At 26.9% G+C, this 16,289-nt stretch overlaps 3 protein-coding genes across 4 annotated transcripts in view; 1 reads left to right on the top strand and 2 right to left on the bottom strand.

Annotated features, from left to right (window-relative positions):
* LOC125863120 (apyrase-like) overlaps window positions 1-1,343 on the bottom strand; it is a 5,528-nt gene extending 4,185 nt beyond the window's left edge. The window contains exons 1-2 of the mRNA XM_049543263.1: window positions 1,325-1,343; window positions 574-843 (exon numbers count right to left, since the gene is read on the bottom strand). Coding sequence (XP_049399220.1) covers window positions 574-819 — 246 coding nt within the window. The 5' untranslated portion in view covers window positions 820-843; window positions 1,325-1,343. The remainder of the gene's footprint in view (window positions 1-573; window positions 844-1,324) is intronic.
* LOC125863116 (UDP-glycosyltransferase 75C1-like) overlaps window positions 1-16,289 on the top strand; it is a 37,336-nt gene that overhangs the window by 5,158 nt on the left and 15,889 nt on the right. The gene's annotated exons all lie outside the window — the stretch shown is intronic.
* LOC125863118 (probable glucan endo-1,3-beta-glucosidase A6) lies at window positions 5,789-12,516 on the bottom strand. 2 transcript variants are annotated; one of them, XM_049543259.1, is made up of 4 exons: window positions 12,395-12,516; window positions 10,637-11,941; window positions 9,000-9,048; window positions 5,789-5,857 (listed from the first exon to the last, which is right to left on the bottom strand). In XM_049543259.1, the coding sequence occupies exons 1-3, from the start codon at window positions 12,462-12,464 to the stop codon at window positions 9,011-9,013; spliced, it is 1,413 nt and encodes a 470-aa protein (XP_049399216.1). In that variant the 5' UTR covers window positions 12,465-12,516; the 3' UTR covers window positions 5,789-5,857; window positions 9,000-9,010. The 2 variants fall into 2 exon arrangements, with proteins under 2 accessions (XP_049399216.1, XP_049399217.1); XM_049543260.1 differs by lacking the exon at window positions 9,000-9,048 and adding an exon at window positions 8,432-8,480.

Raw genomic sequence — 16,289 nt, 5'->3', positions numbered from 1 at the left:
AAAAATTAAGTTTGTTTTTAAAAAATATTTTCAATTTCAACAATTATTTTCTACTCTAGTAAAAATAAAAGAAATTTTTCAAAAACATTTTTCATTCATAAATCAAACACTAAAAATCTTTTTCGGAAAATATTTTCTACTCACCAACCAAACATGAGAAAATAAGTCAAAAATCAACTTGTTTTCCTAGAAAACATTTTCTAGGAAAACATTTTCCATGGAAAACATTTTCCTTCATACCAAACACACCCTAAATCTACATAATAAGTCAAACTAACTACGTGTAAAAAAAAACTAATACAACAAGTTATATATTGCACTCGTTCGGAAATCATGATAGTCTTTTCAAGGAGATTATCTGGAACAAAAATGTGCCTAAGGTTAAAAACAACGAGAAAACTGATTTCTATCTACTGTAATGGAATGTATAGATAGATATCAGAACTATTTGCAGGTACGATATATAACTTAAAAATCCATAATAGTATGTGTCTAGTCATATTTTGTTAGTTCAATGATAATATTCACAGTTTATCGAAAAAAAAAAAAGACTAGTCAAAAATATATACATACCTCCATGAAAAACTCAATATTGTTGCCAATAGGAAGAAGTCCTAATTTTTCATCAAAACGAAAAACATGAACTCTACTTCCAGTACTTCCAGCATCAAATATTACTGCATAATGTTCTGATTCATGACTTAATAAATGTCTTCTCAATGGAATTTGGGCATTCACATTTTTGGATAATAAACTTAGGGGCAAAACCAAAAATATTGCCAAAATTGTGAAAATAAAATGACTATTTTGGTTCAACATTTTGCCCCTATTTGAAGAGATTTTCTGCATGAGAAAAATAAACAAGTTATGTAAATATATAAAAATCTATGTATTTTTTATGGTGCAATATTATTAATAGAATCAGATTATTTAAAAGATAATTATTGATAGTATAAAATTAATGGTAAGTACTTAATTTGCTATAACAAATTAAATTACATTGATAATGTCACATTCTCTACGTTGCCAACATATTTAAATTAAATATTATATGTATGTGTGTTATAAGAAAATCGTTATTTTCTAATGAACGTCTAAAGGAAATAAATTAGTGATTTCCTTGTACAACTAGCTAAATATGACTTAGAGAGAGAAGACACTAAGTGCGATTAATTTCTCCTCTACTTAAGTTTCGGTGAACAGTATTCATAAAATATATGAAAAATACTCTATAAAACTAATCGACATGCACTCGACACGAATATATCTTTATCATAAAAAAAAAATAACCTAGAAAGAAATTAAGGGAGAGGGAGAGAGATACCCTTATATGGTTGTGGGGTGAAGATGGTGAATCAAATGGTACATTTTGTGCTCTTATATAGACTCACATATATATAATTAATATAGTCATGGATACATGTGATACTAATATCATACAATAAAATTATATTTTTCATGATATTATTGTTTTGTCTTTCCAATGAGATCGAATCTTTTATTTCATATCTATTAAAGAAGAAAAAACCAAATGAATTGATATTTTTTGGTTTTCTTTATTAGACTCGCATCAAAACTTGAATAGGTATTACTTAGGATATACTTTAGCTAAACACTACTTTTTATGAATTATGATATTTAAACAGCTAATTATGGCAACTAATATATTAATTTGATTATGGTTATTGATAACTAATATCTTAACTTTGATGATATGATAAGGAAATTCTATGGTTATTGACAGCTAATATCTTGATTTGATTACGTACTTCTAGATATCTTCAACTTATTTTTACTGTGCGTGTTAGTTGAATCGCGCTAACTTATAAAATGACCATCTCGATATCTCCCATAATAATTATGTGTTACTTCAACGTTGAGTGCCCATAAAACACAAAAATCGAAGACAAGTTGAAATATTTAGTTGTCAGTTGAGACCAAGTTAAGATGTCTAAATACACACTCTCAAAGTTTAAGTGCATACTTATCACTTCAACGTTAGTTACTGTACATATCAATTAAATCACTTCAACTTATAAAATAATTATCTCGATACCCTCAATGATAATTATGTATCACTTCAGCATCAAGTGTCCACGACAAATTAAAATACTTAATCGACAATTAATTCTAAATTAAAGTATCTTAATATGCACTATCAAAATTAAAATATTACTTACTAGCTGCAATCAAATTTGATCAAATTTAACAATTTATTTAGTATTATATTTTTATATTATTTAACTTACATTTAATATCACATGGGCACTGCTCAGGAATATGTTTTTTATAAAAGCCTATCAGCAGGTCTTGTTCAAGTGATATTAATTATATAATTATAAAGCATGAATCATGCGCATCTGCCATCCATGATCCTATCACGTGGGGTGGATATGTTACGATATAAATAATTTTGATTCGATAATTTTATTTTTCAAAATATTATGTCATTAATATATATTAAATTACTTCAGTATTGTTCAACAATTTAANAATTATGATATTTAAACAGCTAATTATGGCAACTAATATATTAATTTGATTATGGTTATTGATAACTAATATCTTAACTTTGATGATATGATAAGGAAATTCTATGGTTATTGACAGCTAATATCTTGATTTGATTACGTACTTCTAGATATCTTCAACTTATTTTTACTGTGCGTGTTAGTTGAATCGCGCTAACTTATAAAATGACCATCTCGATATCTCCCATAATAATTATGTGTTACTTCAACGTTGAGTGCCCATAAAACACAATAATCGAAGACAAGTTGAAATGTTTAGTTGTCAGTTGAGACCAAGTTAAGATGTCTAAATACACACTCTCAAAGTTTAAGTGCATACTTATCACTTCAACGTTAGTTACTGTACATATCAGTTAAATCACTTCAACTTATAAAATAATTATCTCGATATCCTCAATGATAATTATGTATCACTTCAGCATCGAGTGTCCACGACAAATTAAATTACTTAATCGATAATTAATTCTAAATTAAAGTATCTTAATATGCACTATCAAAATTAAAATATTACTTACTAGCTGCAATCAAATTTGATCAAATTTAACAATTTATTTAGTATTATATTTTTATATTATTAAACTTACATTTAATATCACATGGGCACCGCTCAGGAATTTGTTTTTTATAAAAGCCTATCAGCAGGTGTTGTTCAAGTGATATTAATTATATAATTATAAAGCATGAATCATGTGCATCTGCCATCCATGATCCTATCACGTGGGGTGGATATGTTACGATAAAAATAATTTTGATTCGATAATTTTATTTTTAAAAAAATATTATGTCATTAATATATATTAAATTACTTCAGTATTGTTCAACAATTTAAACAGATTTAATATTTTTTATAATGCAGTATATCAATAATCATAGTGTGTTCAATTTTACTTTACATATACTCATAGAATAAATAATTATGATTTTTTATTTTTTTAAATGTCTCAATTATAATATACTAACACCTTGCACATATAAAAATATTCATAAAAAAAGTACAAATAATTTCCTTTATTAATTAATTACACACAAAAAAAAGAGCATTTTGATTTCGATATATAGAGTACTAATCATAATTTCAGTGTCTAAATAATTTATGTTATACTAATAAGTACACTATTTTACATAGATGTTAGTACGTAATAATATATATGAATTGTGTATATAACTATATATATATTTTGACAGGATATTTCAATATTATTTCTATAAATTTTAAATATCATATCGAATATAATTTTTTTTAAATAAATACCAAATATTATTTCAAAATTACAATAGCCAAAAAAAAATAAAAATTAGTATAATATTTTAATATCTATAGTAGCATACCGATCCAATCGACAAGATCAACTTAACAATAAAGCCAATCCCTTTCGATTATTGAAATCGAATCGTATCGTATCACTAGTGTTGAAATACATTGTTAGTGTGACATTTTAATATTTTAAAATATATTAAATTTTGCAATATTCTGCATAGTCACACATATATTGATTTCTGGCCGTTGGTTGACTTCTCACTTTTCATAGGTTACAAAATGTTGGATGTAATAACAATCATAATTGTTGCATTGCTGTTCAGCATTACTCCAAATGGAGTTAGTGCATATGTTACAAACTTTTCCTATTCTTTACTCCTCCATTATCCATGTAACCTATGTAATTCTTAAGACCATTATCTTCACTATTTACTACACAATTATCTTCCTATTCATTGCTAGGAAGACTTCTTCTACTATAAATAGTGGTGGTCTTCATTTGGTTTGTTACAGACAATACAACAAGAAAATATAGAGTATATAAGGTTTGTCAAAAGGAGAGTTCTTATTAGTTGAAGGGAGGTGTTCTTTTTTGTGGAGCTTTGGACTCAACTCTTGTCCAGATTTGTTGAGTTATACTTTGTGAAGGCTGTTGTATCCTGGAGGGGACAAGTCAAGAGGACTACTGCTGGACCGGTGAAAACTTTGCTGCAATGGGCTTGAATTTCCTTAAAGAGAGCGAGATATCCGTGCCTCAGCCTGAAGAGATTTATTTCTTCATTTTTATTTTAAATGCACTGCTCAGGAATTTGTTTTTTTTATAAAAGCCTATCAGCAGGTCTTGTTCAAGTGATATTAATTATATAATTATAAAGCATGAATCATTTGCATCTGCCATCCATGATCCTATCACGTGGGGTGGATATGTTTCGATAAAAATAATTTTGATTCGATAATTTTATTTTTTAAAAAATATTATGTCATTAATAAATATTAAATTACTTCAGTATTGTTCAACAATTTAAACAGATTTAATATTTTTTATAATGCGGTATATCAATAATCATAGTTTATTCGATTTTACTTTACATATACTCATAGAATAAATAATTATGATTTTTTTTTTAAATATATCAATTATAATATACTAACACCTTGCACATATAAAATATTCAAAAAAAAGTACAAATAATTCCCTTTATTAATTAATTACACACAAAAAAAGAGCATTTCAATTTCGATATATAGAGTACTAATCATAATTTCAGTGTCTAAATAATTTATGTTGTACTAATAAGTACACTATTTTACATAGATGTTAGTACGTAATATATATATATATATATGAATTGTGTATATAGCTATATCTTTTGACCGGATATTTTAATATTATTTTTATAAATTTTAAATATCATATCGAATATAATTTTTTTAAATAAATACCAAATATTATTTCAAAATTAAAATAGCCAAAAAAAAAATTAGTATAATTGAAATCGACAAGATCAACTTAACATTAAAGCCAATCCGTTTCGATTATTGAAATCGAATCCTATCGGATCACTAGTGTCGACATACATTATTTTAAATCTTTATTTTATTAATTAGTTGTTTTATATTCTCTTTTAATATCACGTGTGAAACCATACTTTTTTAACATATCTAATGTCTAACTTTCGGAATTCGCTTAACAGATCTTATATAAATTAGGTCAAAATTTTAAACTAATATTATTGATGATCATAATTCTTTAATAAACGAATGATGCTTAATATAATAATGATACTTGAGTTCAAGTTACTATGATAATTGAGTAATATATATCAGCGTGACGCGATTCAAAATTAGAAGGGTTTCAATCTATAAAGTTATCAAGGGAATATACAAGGCTATAAATCAAAACAATATTAATTTTAAGTCGATACGAGATGAGACAGATCTAAAATTTAAAGCTATCTTTTTATAAATAACATAAAGTTTATTACAAAATTTCAATCCTCCAAAATTAATAAAGATTCCACTTCTAAGATGTAATAATTAAGATAATAGGCTCCAAAGATATCTCTCTAAAAATTTTACCGTGCGTGTTAGTTGAATCACGCTAACTTATAAAATGGCCATCTCGATATCTCCAATAATAATTATGTGTTACTTCAACGTTGAATGTCCATAAGATACAATAATCGAAGACAAGTTGAAATGTTTAGTTGTCAATTGAGACCAAGTTAAGATGTCTAAATACACACTCTCAAAGTTTAGGTTCATACTTATCACTTCAACGTTAGTTACTGTACAAATCAGTTAAATCACTTCAACTTATAAAATAATTATCTCGATACCTTCAATGATAATTATATATATGTCACTTCAACATTGAGGGTCCACAATAAATTAAAATATTTAATCGACAATTAATTCTAAATTAAAGTATCTTAATATGCACTATCAAAATTAAAATATTACTTACTAGCTGCAATCAAATTTGATCAAATTTAACAATTTATTTAGTATTATATTTTTGTATTATTAGTTACATACTTACATTTAAACATCACATGGGCACAGCTCAGAAATTTGTTTTTATAAAAGCCTGTCAGCAGGTCTTGTTCAAGTGATATTAATTATATAATTATAAAGCATGAATCATGTGCATCCATGATCCTATCGTAGGGGTGGATATGAAACGATATAAATAATTTTGATTCGATAATTTTATTTTTTAAATATTATGTCATTAATATATATTAAATTACTCCAGTATTGTTCAACAATTTAAATGAATTTAATATTCTTTATAATGCGGTACATCAATAATCATAGTTTGTTCGATTTTACTTTACATATACTCATAGAATAAATAATTATGTTTTTTTAATTTTTTTTAAATGTCTCAATTATAATATACTAGCACCTTACACATATAAAAAATATTCAAAAGAAAGTACAAATAATTCCCTTTATTAATTAATTACACACAAAAAACATTTCAATTTCGATATATAGAGTACTAATCATAATTTCAGTGTCTAAATAATTTATGTTGTACTAATAAGTACACTATTTTACATAGATGTTAGTACATAATAATATATATGAATTGTGTATATAACTATATATTTTGACAGGATGTTTCAATATTATTTCTATAAATTTTAAATATCATGTTGAATATAATTTTTTTAAAAATAAATACCAAATTTTATTTCAAATATCATAGTATCAAAATTACAATGACCAAAAAATAATAATTTTAGTATAATATTTTAATATCTATCGACTATCGTACCATATCGATCCAATCGACAAGGTCAACTTAACATTAAAGCCAATGCGATTAAAAAGGTTATTAAAATTTAAACTCGTATTGATTATTGAAATCGAATCTGATCCAATCTTCACTAGTGTTTTTAAATCTTTATTCTATTAATTAGTTGTTTTATATTCTATTTTAATACTTATCACGTGTGAAACCATACTTTTTAATTAAATCTTTAACGCAATAATAATAAATAATCTTTCACGCCATCCAACACTAGTGTTTTTAAATCTTTATTCTATTAATTAGTTGCTTTATATTCTATTTTAATATCACGTGTGAAATCATACTTTTTAATTAAATCTTTAACGCAATAATAATAAATAATCTTTCATTCCATCCAATACTCACCTTAGCACTTATTCTGGGTTAGTTTTATTAGGTCTACGTTTTAGGCGTCTGACTGTATTTTCTTAACATATCTAACTTCTAACTTTTGAAATTCGCTTAACAGATCTTATATAAATTAGATCAAAATTTTAAATTAATATTATTGATTGTCATAATTCTTTAATAAATAAATGATGCTTAATAAAAAAAATTCTTCTATAAGAAATAAGAAGATAGAGAATTACTCAAATAACAAGTTGTAGGATTGTATATTTACTATTTAAAAATACAATAAGGGTGAATGTCACTTAACATTTTTTAAAAAATATTAATTAAATGAGACGATTAAAGTAGAACACTCTTAAAAAAATTTACTATATACACAATCGCACAAATTAGAGCAAATTCCCCCATTTGGTGGATCGCATTAGTATGACATGATTTATTTTTTTGTTTTTTAATTACATTCAAATCAAGGTAATTAATGTCGAAGAATTTTTTATGTATTTATTTTCAACTTTTTATATCAAATATTACAAAGAATTACTTATAATTAATTTCTACTAAAACAATTTACACAGCACACTAATCAAACACGTTCTAATAATCAAATCTACCACTTGCTCACACTACTTTTGGTGGATCATATGAGATTTTAAATGTTTATTTTATTAATTATTTATATTTTATTAAATTATAATAATATAATAATAAACTTGAGTTCAAGTTACTATAATAATTGAGTAATATATACTAGCGTGATGCGATTCAAAATTAGAAGGGTTTCAAACAATAAAGTTATCAAGGGAATATACAAAGCTATAAACCGAAAGAATATGAATTTTAAGCCGATACAAGATGAGACAGATCTAGAATTTAAAGGTACCTTTTTATAAATAACATAAAATTTATTACAAAATTTCAATCCTCCAAATTAATAAAGATTCCACTTCTAAGATGTAATAATTAAGAAAATAGGCTCCAAAAATATCTCTCTAACTGTTTTTCTAAAGAGAAACATAAGGGAATTTGCATGATCCATGACCTGTCAAAAATTGCCAAATTAAACCAACAAAAAAAATATAGTTTGTAATAACATGAACATAATAGAGATAAAGGCACAAGTATCCCTTAAATTATGAATGAAATCTCAGAGACACACGTAAATTTAACTAGGATCTTATTACCCCCTAAACTAATTTAAAATGGAATAAATACACTCCAAACGCTGACTGTGGCATAAAGAGTGTGCACACTCTCTTGAAGGCAAGCAATGAGCGCACAAATTGGACACATGTCATTTTTAATTGGTAACTTTATAATTAGTTAGTATATATTTATTGATATTAAAACTTTTATATATTTAATTATCTNCAAGGGAATATACAAAGCTATAAACCGAAAGAATATGAATTTTAAGCCGATACAAGATGAGACAGATCTAGAATTTAAAGGTACCTTTTTATAAATAACATAAAATTTATTACAAAATTTCAATCCTCCAAATTAATAAAGATTCCACTTCTAAGATGTAATAATTAAGATAATAGGCTCCAAAAATGTCTAACTGTTTTTCTAAAGAGAAACATAAGGGAATTTGCATGATCCATGACCTGTCAAAAATTGCCAAATTAAACCAACAAAAAAAAATTAGTTTGTAATAACATGAACATAATAGGGATAAGGCACCAGTATCGCCTAAATTATGACTGAAATTCCAGAGACACACATAAACTTAACTAGAGTCCTATTACCCCTAAACTAATTTAAAATGAAATAAATATGCCACAAACGCTGACTGACATGACATAGAGTGTGTACACTCTCTTGAAGACAAGTGATGAGTACACAAATTGGACGCATATCATTTTTTAAGTGGTAACTTTATAATTAGTTAGTATATATTTATTGACATTAAAACTTTTATATATTTAATTATTTTTATTTCTTTCTTTGTAAAATGTTTATTTTAATTCTTTCTCACTTTAAACTTTTTTTAATTAATTTATTATCTTTTCACTTTTAATTATTTTATAAAAAATTGTGTATTTTTATTAAAAATAATTTAAAAGTGACCTTTAATTTTAACATTTTTATGTTTTATTTGATCTTCTTCACTTATTTTGATATCCGTTCGAACTTGACTTATTTTAAATAGAGAATAAGGTCTGAAATATATCTGAATTTTGTCCGAAATTGTTGTTACGATACCGAACATTGGAAAGGACCTTTTATCCTCCTGCACTATTCAATAGTGTATTTTAAAGGTATATATATGCCACGTGGACATCATAAATATTGCATAATTATAAATAGTAACGTGTCCACGTGGGCACATATATACCTTTAAAATACACTATTAAATAGTGCAGGGGGTAAAAGGTCCTCCATAAAGTTTGGTATCGTAACAGCAATTTCGGCTAAAGTTGGAGTATTTTTCAGACCCTTTTCCCTTTTAAATACAAGACATCTGGAATAAAATTTGAAATCAAATCAAAACGAAAGACAAAGAAAATAAAAGGAATAAATAAAATCAATAGAAAAATAAAAGAGAAAAAACAATGAATGAAGGTAAAAAAAAAGAAAAAGTTTTGATACAAGGGAGTACAAAGAATGTGTATTGACTTAATTTAAATACAAGATAAAGAAAATAAGAATATTTTAAAAAAAATATTTACACATGTGGCAGACGAGTGTGTACACACACAACTACTTTGGGTGGTTGAAGGTGCCACAGTAGGTGCACAAAAATATGAAAAAAATGAGTTCGGGGGATAATAGGACCCAATTTAGGTGTGTATCTGAGATTTCGGTCATAGTCTAGGGGGATACTTGTGCCTTATCTCAACATAATAGAAGATAAAATCAACTAAAATATATGATATTGATACTTCAATTTTTTTTATAATTATGATTGTCTTGAATAATTGCAATTAGCAACCATCAATACACTAATAATAGTGTGAAAAAAATTTCCATGTTGACGATGTATATAAGTTAAACGATAATTAAAGTTCAAATATTTTTAGTTGATCTGGTTTACAAAATAACCAACAAATGTATACATTATGTATATTTAAGTATAATATACACATAATATACATAATCAATATATATATTTGGTATATTTTGATTATTTTGATAAATAAGTTTGATCGAATTGTACATATTTATAATATAGGAAAAGTTTAGGGTACTTACTTGGGTCAACATTGGTTTGAACAGCAAGCCCATTGAAATAACAAGTTTCACCATCTTCCTTATACTTGGCCCAATATGAACTAAATGCATAATTTGCATGAGATACAATAGATACAGGTTGATAACATGATTTTCCAGGAGAAATTTCATCACAAGTTTCATTTCTCCTACATGCAAATTCCAAAGCTTGTCCTAAATCCATTTCATTCATAGTATGATCATTTTTCACCACACACCACAATTTCCCATGAAATGGTCCATTATTTGTTGGTTGTGGTAAATCTATGAATTCACTATCTAGGGTTTGTCCTGTCAAGTCGATATCGTACATTGGTCTACCATTAGGGTGTAACATACCCCAGTGTCTCTCTGTGCCCGGACCCTCCTTTTGATTTTCATCATAGAGAGAGAAAATAAACGTAGGTATCGTTAACCCTGGACGAGCTGGTGTCCCAATAGGTGGTTTTGACACAATTCTACGTATGAGATTTCGATTGTATGTAGCTGCATTGTATATATTAGCACCAATTTCATCGTAATCGCCCCCATTAGGCCATCCGGTTTCAGCTATTGCCACTCGGATATTGTTAAACCCTAATTTTTGCATGGCGAAAACGATTGAATCAAGCATTTGATCCAATAGGTTTGTGTACACATAACCACTCACAGGGTCCACATATGTTTGACTTCCTTGAAATAGTGCATAATCAAGACTTATTGATGATGTGTTTTGTGACCATGAAAAATAAGGGTAGGCATCAAGAAAAAAATATGATTTAGTCCAATTCAAGAATCTCAACAAAGGCATCAATAAATTATTTCTCGATATATCTAACCTAAATTCACCACTTGAAGGTGGAAATGATGTTTCCAATATGTCCATAGCAAAAGGGGTACCAATTTTAATGTTGTGAATATTATGTTGATCGATAGAATTCCTAATATTATTCATCGCGGGTATAAGATCATACCATAAACCTTGATCGTCTTTGTTACTTAGGACTTCATTACCTACTAAAATGTATCGAATCATGGTGTTTGGATAATATGGTAGAACATTGTCACGTACCCATTGATTTGCAGCTGATTGATTTGCTGCTACGATTGAGATTTGATTGTTTGGTACCATGATTGAGACTTGAAGATTTGTACCTGATAATAATCTAAGTATTTCTGGATTTGCATCATAGATTTTTACTCTACCAGCTTTCATATTTTTCAATAGTTCTATTGAATCATATGGAGATGGCAAATTGTTTGCTACCCTTCCATAATTTACTCCAATTATGCTTCCTCTACATACATCTACACCAAAAAATAGTATAGGAATTAGCTATGAAATTCATCGCTAACAGGTCACTAAATAGCATGTAGCTAACATAATTTTTTGATGACATGTTGCTAATTCATTGTTAAATAAGATTAACGATGAATTTTTTATGTTTAGCAGATAGAAGTTGTTTGCTGCTAATTCATATTTTTTGTAGTGATTCAAGAAGATAATTGTAACGTCTGTTTCGTATGATGAAAGTCATTTTTCATGGAATATGTGTAAGTTTAAAGGTAAGATTGTTGAAAGTAAAATGACGTTCGTCCTATGTGAGGAAAGTAATACACATTTTCTTGATTGAATATCGAAAAATAAGAAGAATATTTTCTTATAAATGACTTTTGTCGTATCAAAGACATCGTAAATCAACAAGTAAACTAAAAGGACAAATAATGTTCATTTAGGATTTTGTTTGAGAGAATACTTACTTGAGAAAGCAAGAAAAGAAAGGAAAGCAATAGCAAAAGTGACTTCCACCATGATTTTCTCTTTGAACATTTTAACCAAAATACCAAGAAAAATTCAACAAATTGGAATGTTTTATGTGAAGTGAAATCCCAAATTTAGACATGTCTTTAGAGGTAAAAATGAAGAGGGTTTTATATTGAGAGAATTTAGAGGAATAGTTGAACTACCAAAAATAGAAATTTGTAAGTAACTAAGCGAGACAAAGATTGTGCTAATCAAGAAAATGAGAATTTGAATGAAGAAATCAAATGAAAGAATAAATCATGTGTGATTCTTGAATTTTACATAAGTAGAAGTGAAAGGCAAAAGACCATGGGATGCAAAAGAAGTGTAGGTAAAAAACATGTTTATTTATTTCTCTCGTGTACTTCTTGTGTTATAAAGTTGTCGTAATCTTAACAAAAACAACAGGTATAATAACAACAGATTCAATATAATCTTACGAGTAGAAACTGAAAAGAATAAAATGTATGTAGACTTTATCTGGAGGTCTGACTTGATACTTTCTAAAGAATTCGATGTCATATAATTGGGCTTCAATTTTGGGAGAGAATATATAACAAGAGAGGCTCAAATTTGTCAACATATGAATATAATAAGCCTACAACCTTTAAATAAGTAGCCACTCCTTAAGACACCATGAAGGTGTTTTGTAAGGTGTCATTTGCACTTTTGGCCTATTATGGCCTGGTTTTTAATTTTTGTCCTACAAGTAAAAAATTGTGGGGCATAAATATATATTTCTACAACATAATATTCCACAAGTTATGCTCTGCATTCTTGAAATATTTATTTTCTGCTAGGCATAAGTTAGATTTTGAAAAGCAAAAATTAAAGATCGGCCTATTTGAAGAAAAAAAAATTAAAGACCAACCATTTGAAGGAAAAACCATGCAATTAAATGGTTTGGTAAGATAAATGAATTATTACATTTTTAACCATAAATTCTTCGAGAGTGGAGATATCTAGGCTAGGAAATGCTTTCTCATTTAATGAATTTATGTTCAACATGAATTTAAAGTAATCAGATTAGTGAATACTGAATACCAGATACTTCTACCAAAACTGATTGAAACTCAAATTCATAATTATATACATTTTTATGTGTATTAATATATGTCGATATTTTCTGAATTTCATTTCTTATATAGCTAATCTATTAGCATTTTTTTGTCGTCCAATTCAAGTTTAACCTAAAACCAGGAACAACTACTTAATTACACAAATTAGAAGATCTATTTGTATCACATGTATATTTCATGCTACTTTAATATGTAATATGCTATCAAAGGATATGGTGCATCAGATGAGTCTGCTTTTTTTTTTTAACTAGTTAAAGGTCTCGATTTTTAATTTTGGGTGTAAAAACTTGGTAGATAATGTTTTTTTCTAAATGGGTCCTACCCAATGTAAATATGAAAAATTACTGAAATTACAGATCTTTTGTTTCCTTTTTTCCAATATTCCCTTCTATTTCTAAAACCTCTAAAATTCCTTATTTCTCTCCTAATTCTAAATTATTTTATAATGTATCCGAGCTACATATTATGTATCCGATTTATTTTATAATATATCCGAGCTAGTTTTTAATGTATCTGAGCTACATATTATATATTCGGTTTGTTTTACTTTTTCAGGGATTAATGTAATTACAAACTAAATAAGGATAGATTGTAATTTCATATTAAAACTATGTGATTCCTACATGTAAATCTGAATTAGTTGAATTTCACTGTAGGTCCTGGACACTGATTGCAAAATTAAAAAAATAGACAATATAATAATATAATAGAGTAATGATTATGATATTTCCGTTGTTAATTATTTTTCTAGACCTTGAATCATGGCATTTTCTTGCCATAATAGAGTCAACTAATCTAGGCTACAATAAAGTTGGGTATAAGCCAGTTTATTGGATCGAAATAATTAGGTGTAATGCAAAAGCTAGCAAAGCAAACCTCGAAAGATCACGAATAAGAAGACAAACGAGAAATATACCAAAAGATGTCTAAATACACACTCTCAAAGTTTAAGTGCATACTATTCTATTATTATTACTTTCATATCTTAGTTAAATAATAAGTGGTTAGAAATACGAAAATGACTTAGATAGAGATATTAAACTAAGATTCACTTTATTATTTGATCTAAGATTGATATGAAATGTATTAAATAGCTTATATCATGTGTAGGTATTGAGTTTGGTGTTCTTGTTGATTTTCAGTCATTACATTATTGTGTTTAGTATACTTAATCTTGAGTTTAGTCAGAGATGAATTATTTTTTAATAATAGAGTCAACTAATCTAGGCTACAATAAAGTTGGGTATAAGCCAGTTTATTGGACCGAAAAAATAGGTGTAATGCGAAAGCTAGCAAAGCAAATCTCGAAGACCATGAATAAGAAGACAAACGAGAAATATATCAAAAGATATATAAATACACACTCTGAATTAGTTGGATTTCAGTGTAGATCTTGGACACTGAATGAAAAATTAAAAACAATAGACAATATAATAATATGATGGAGTAATGATTATGACATTTCCATGGCTATTATTTTTCTATCCCTTGAATCATGGCATTTTCTTGCCATAATTAATCACATTATGGCCTTGCCATTGACAAAGATATTATTTGTGTATTAATATAATGATTAGTGTGGTTGCAAACAAAATTTTATAATTAATCATGTTGTTTTGACCTTTGTACCTATTATCATGGAAAATTTAATCTAGAGAATTAGTTAAGTTACGAGTTTACGTAAATTCAGTATCTTTAATCTAAATTAGTATTTTCATATTAATCATTCAAACTACCCCATGTGTAATGATTAATGTATGGAGAATTACATGTGATCTTATGATAAAGCAAGTAGAGTCCCTTCTATTTTATGTACAAATAATTATCTTGCAAATTCAATTAATTGTTTCTCTACTTAATAAGATTTTTATTTATTTCTTGCTAGATCTGGTTGTGGAATGTGAATATATTATTGCTTTCATCACTAAATATTAATCTTTCATATTATTTTAATTATCATTATCAATCAACTACATTTTAATGTCAAACTAATTGTACGTATACTATATATATTAAGTCAAACTAATTGGTGTTGGTTATATGAATTCTCATTTCTTCCTATTCATTTCTTACTATTAACAATCATTTAATTTACTCATCAAAGATTGTGATAAGTGATAACATTTTTAATTACTAAGGAATTCGTGTTCGATATTTGAAAACATAATGTCTAAGTCAATTTGTGCATATCTCAACTAATTTTACTAACTATTTGTTATCTCCTATCAACATAAATATCATATAACTCTATTCATCATAACTCACACAAATGAGAAATAATTATATACCTTCATTAATCGTTAAACTACCTCCTTGGATGCTCCCTATGAGTCCTTAAAGACTGGATCATTTTTAATAGAAAACGTTTTACCTCTAAAACTCTCCGCCACACGTATCTCAATAAATCAGTTTCGAAATGAATATCAAATATTAGAATTAAAAAAAAAATCATATTGTGGTAGATTAAAAATAAAGGTGCAACATCACATGGTCAAGAATGTTAAGGCAGGTAATGTGTTAGGTATATGTTTGACAAGTAAAATTGTCTGTTTACAAGACATTTTAGGGTCCCACTTGCTACTATACTATTATTGTTACTTTCATATCTTAGTTAAATAAATAGTAGTTAGAAATATGAAAATAACTTTGATAGAAATATTAAACTAAGATTCACTTTATTATTTGATCTAAGATTGATATGAAATGTATTAAATAGCTTATATCATGTGTAGGTATTGAGTTAGGTGTTCTTGTTGATTTCAGTCATTACATT

Source organism: Solanum stenotomum, chromosome 4 (genome assembly GCF_019186545.1).
Source record: "Solanum stenotomum isolate F172 chromosome 4, ASM1918654v1, whole genome shotgun sequence".
Taxonomy (NCBI): Eukaryota; Viridiplantae; Streptophyta; class Magnoliopsida; order Solanales; family Solanaceae; genus Solanum; species Solanum stenotomum.
Note: the sequence above shows the minus strand (reverse complement) of the source record. Positions and strands in the feature narration are given on the sequence as shown.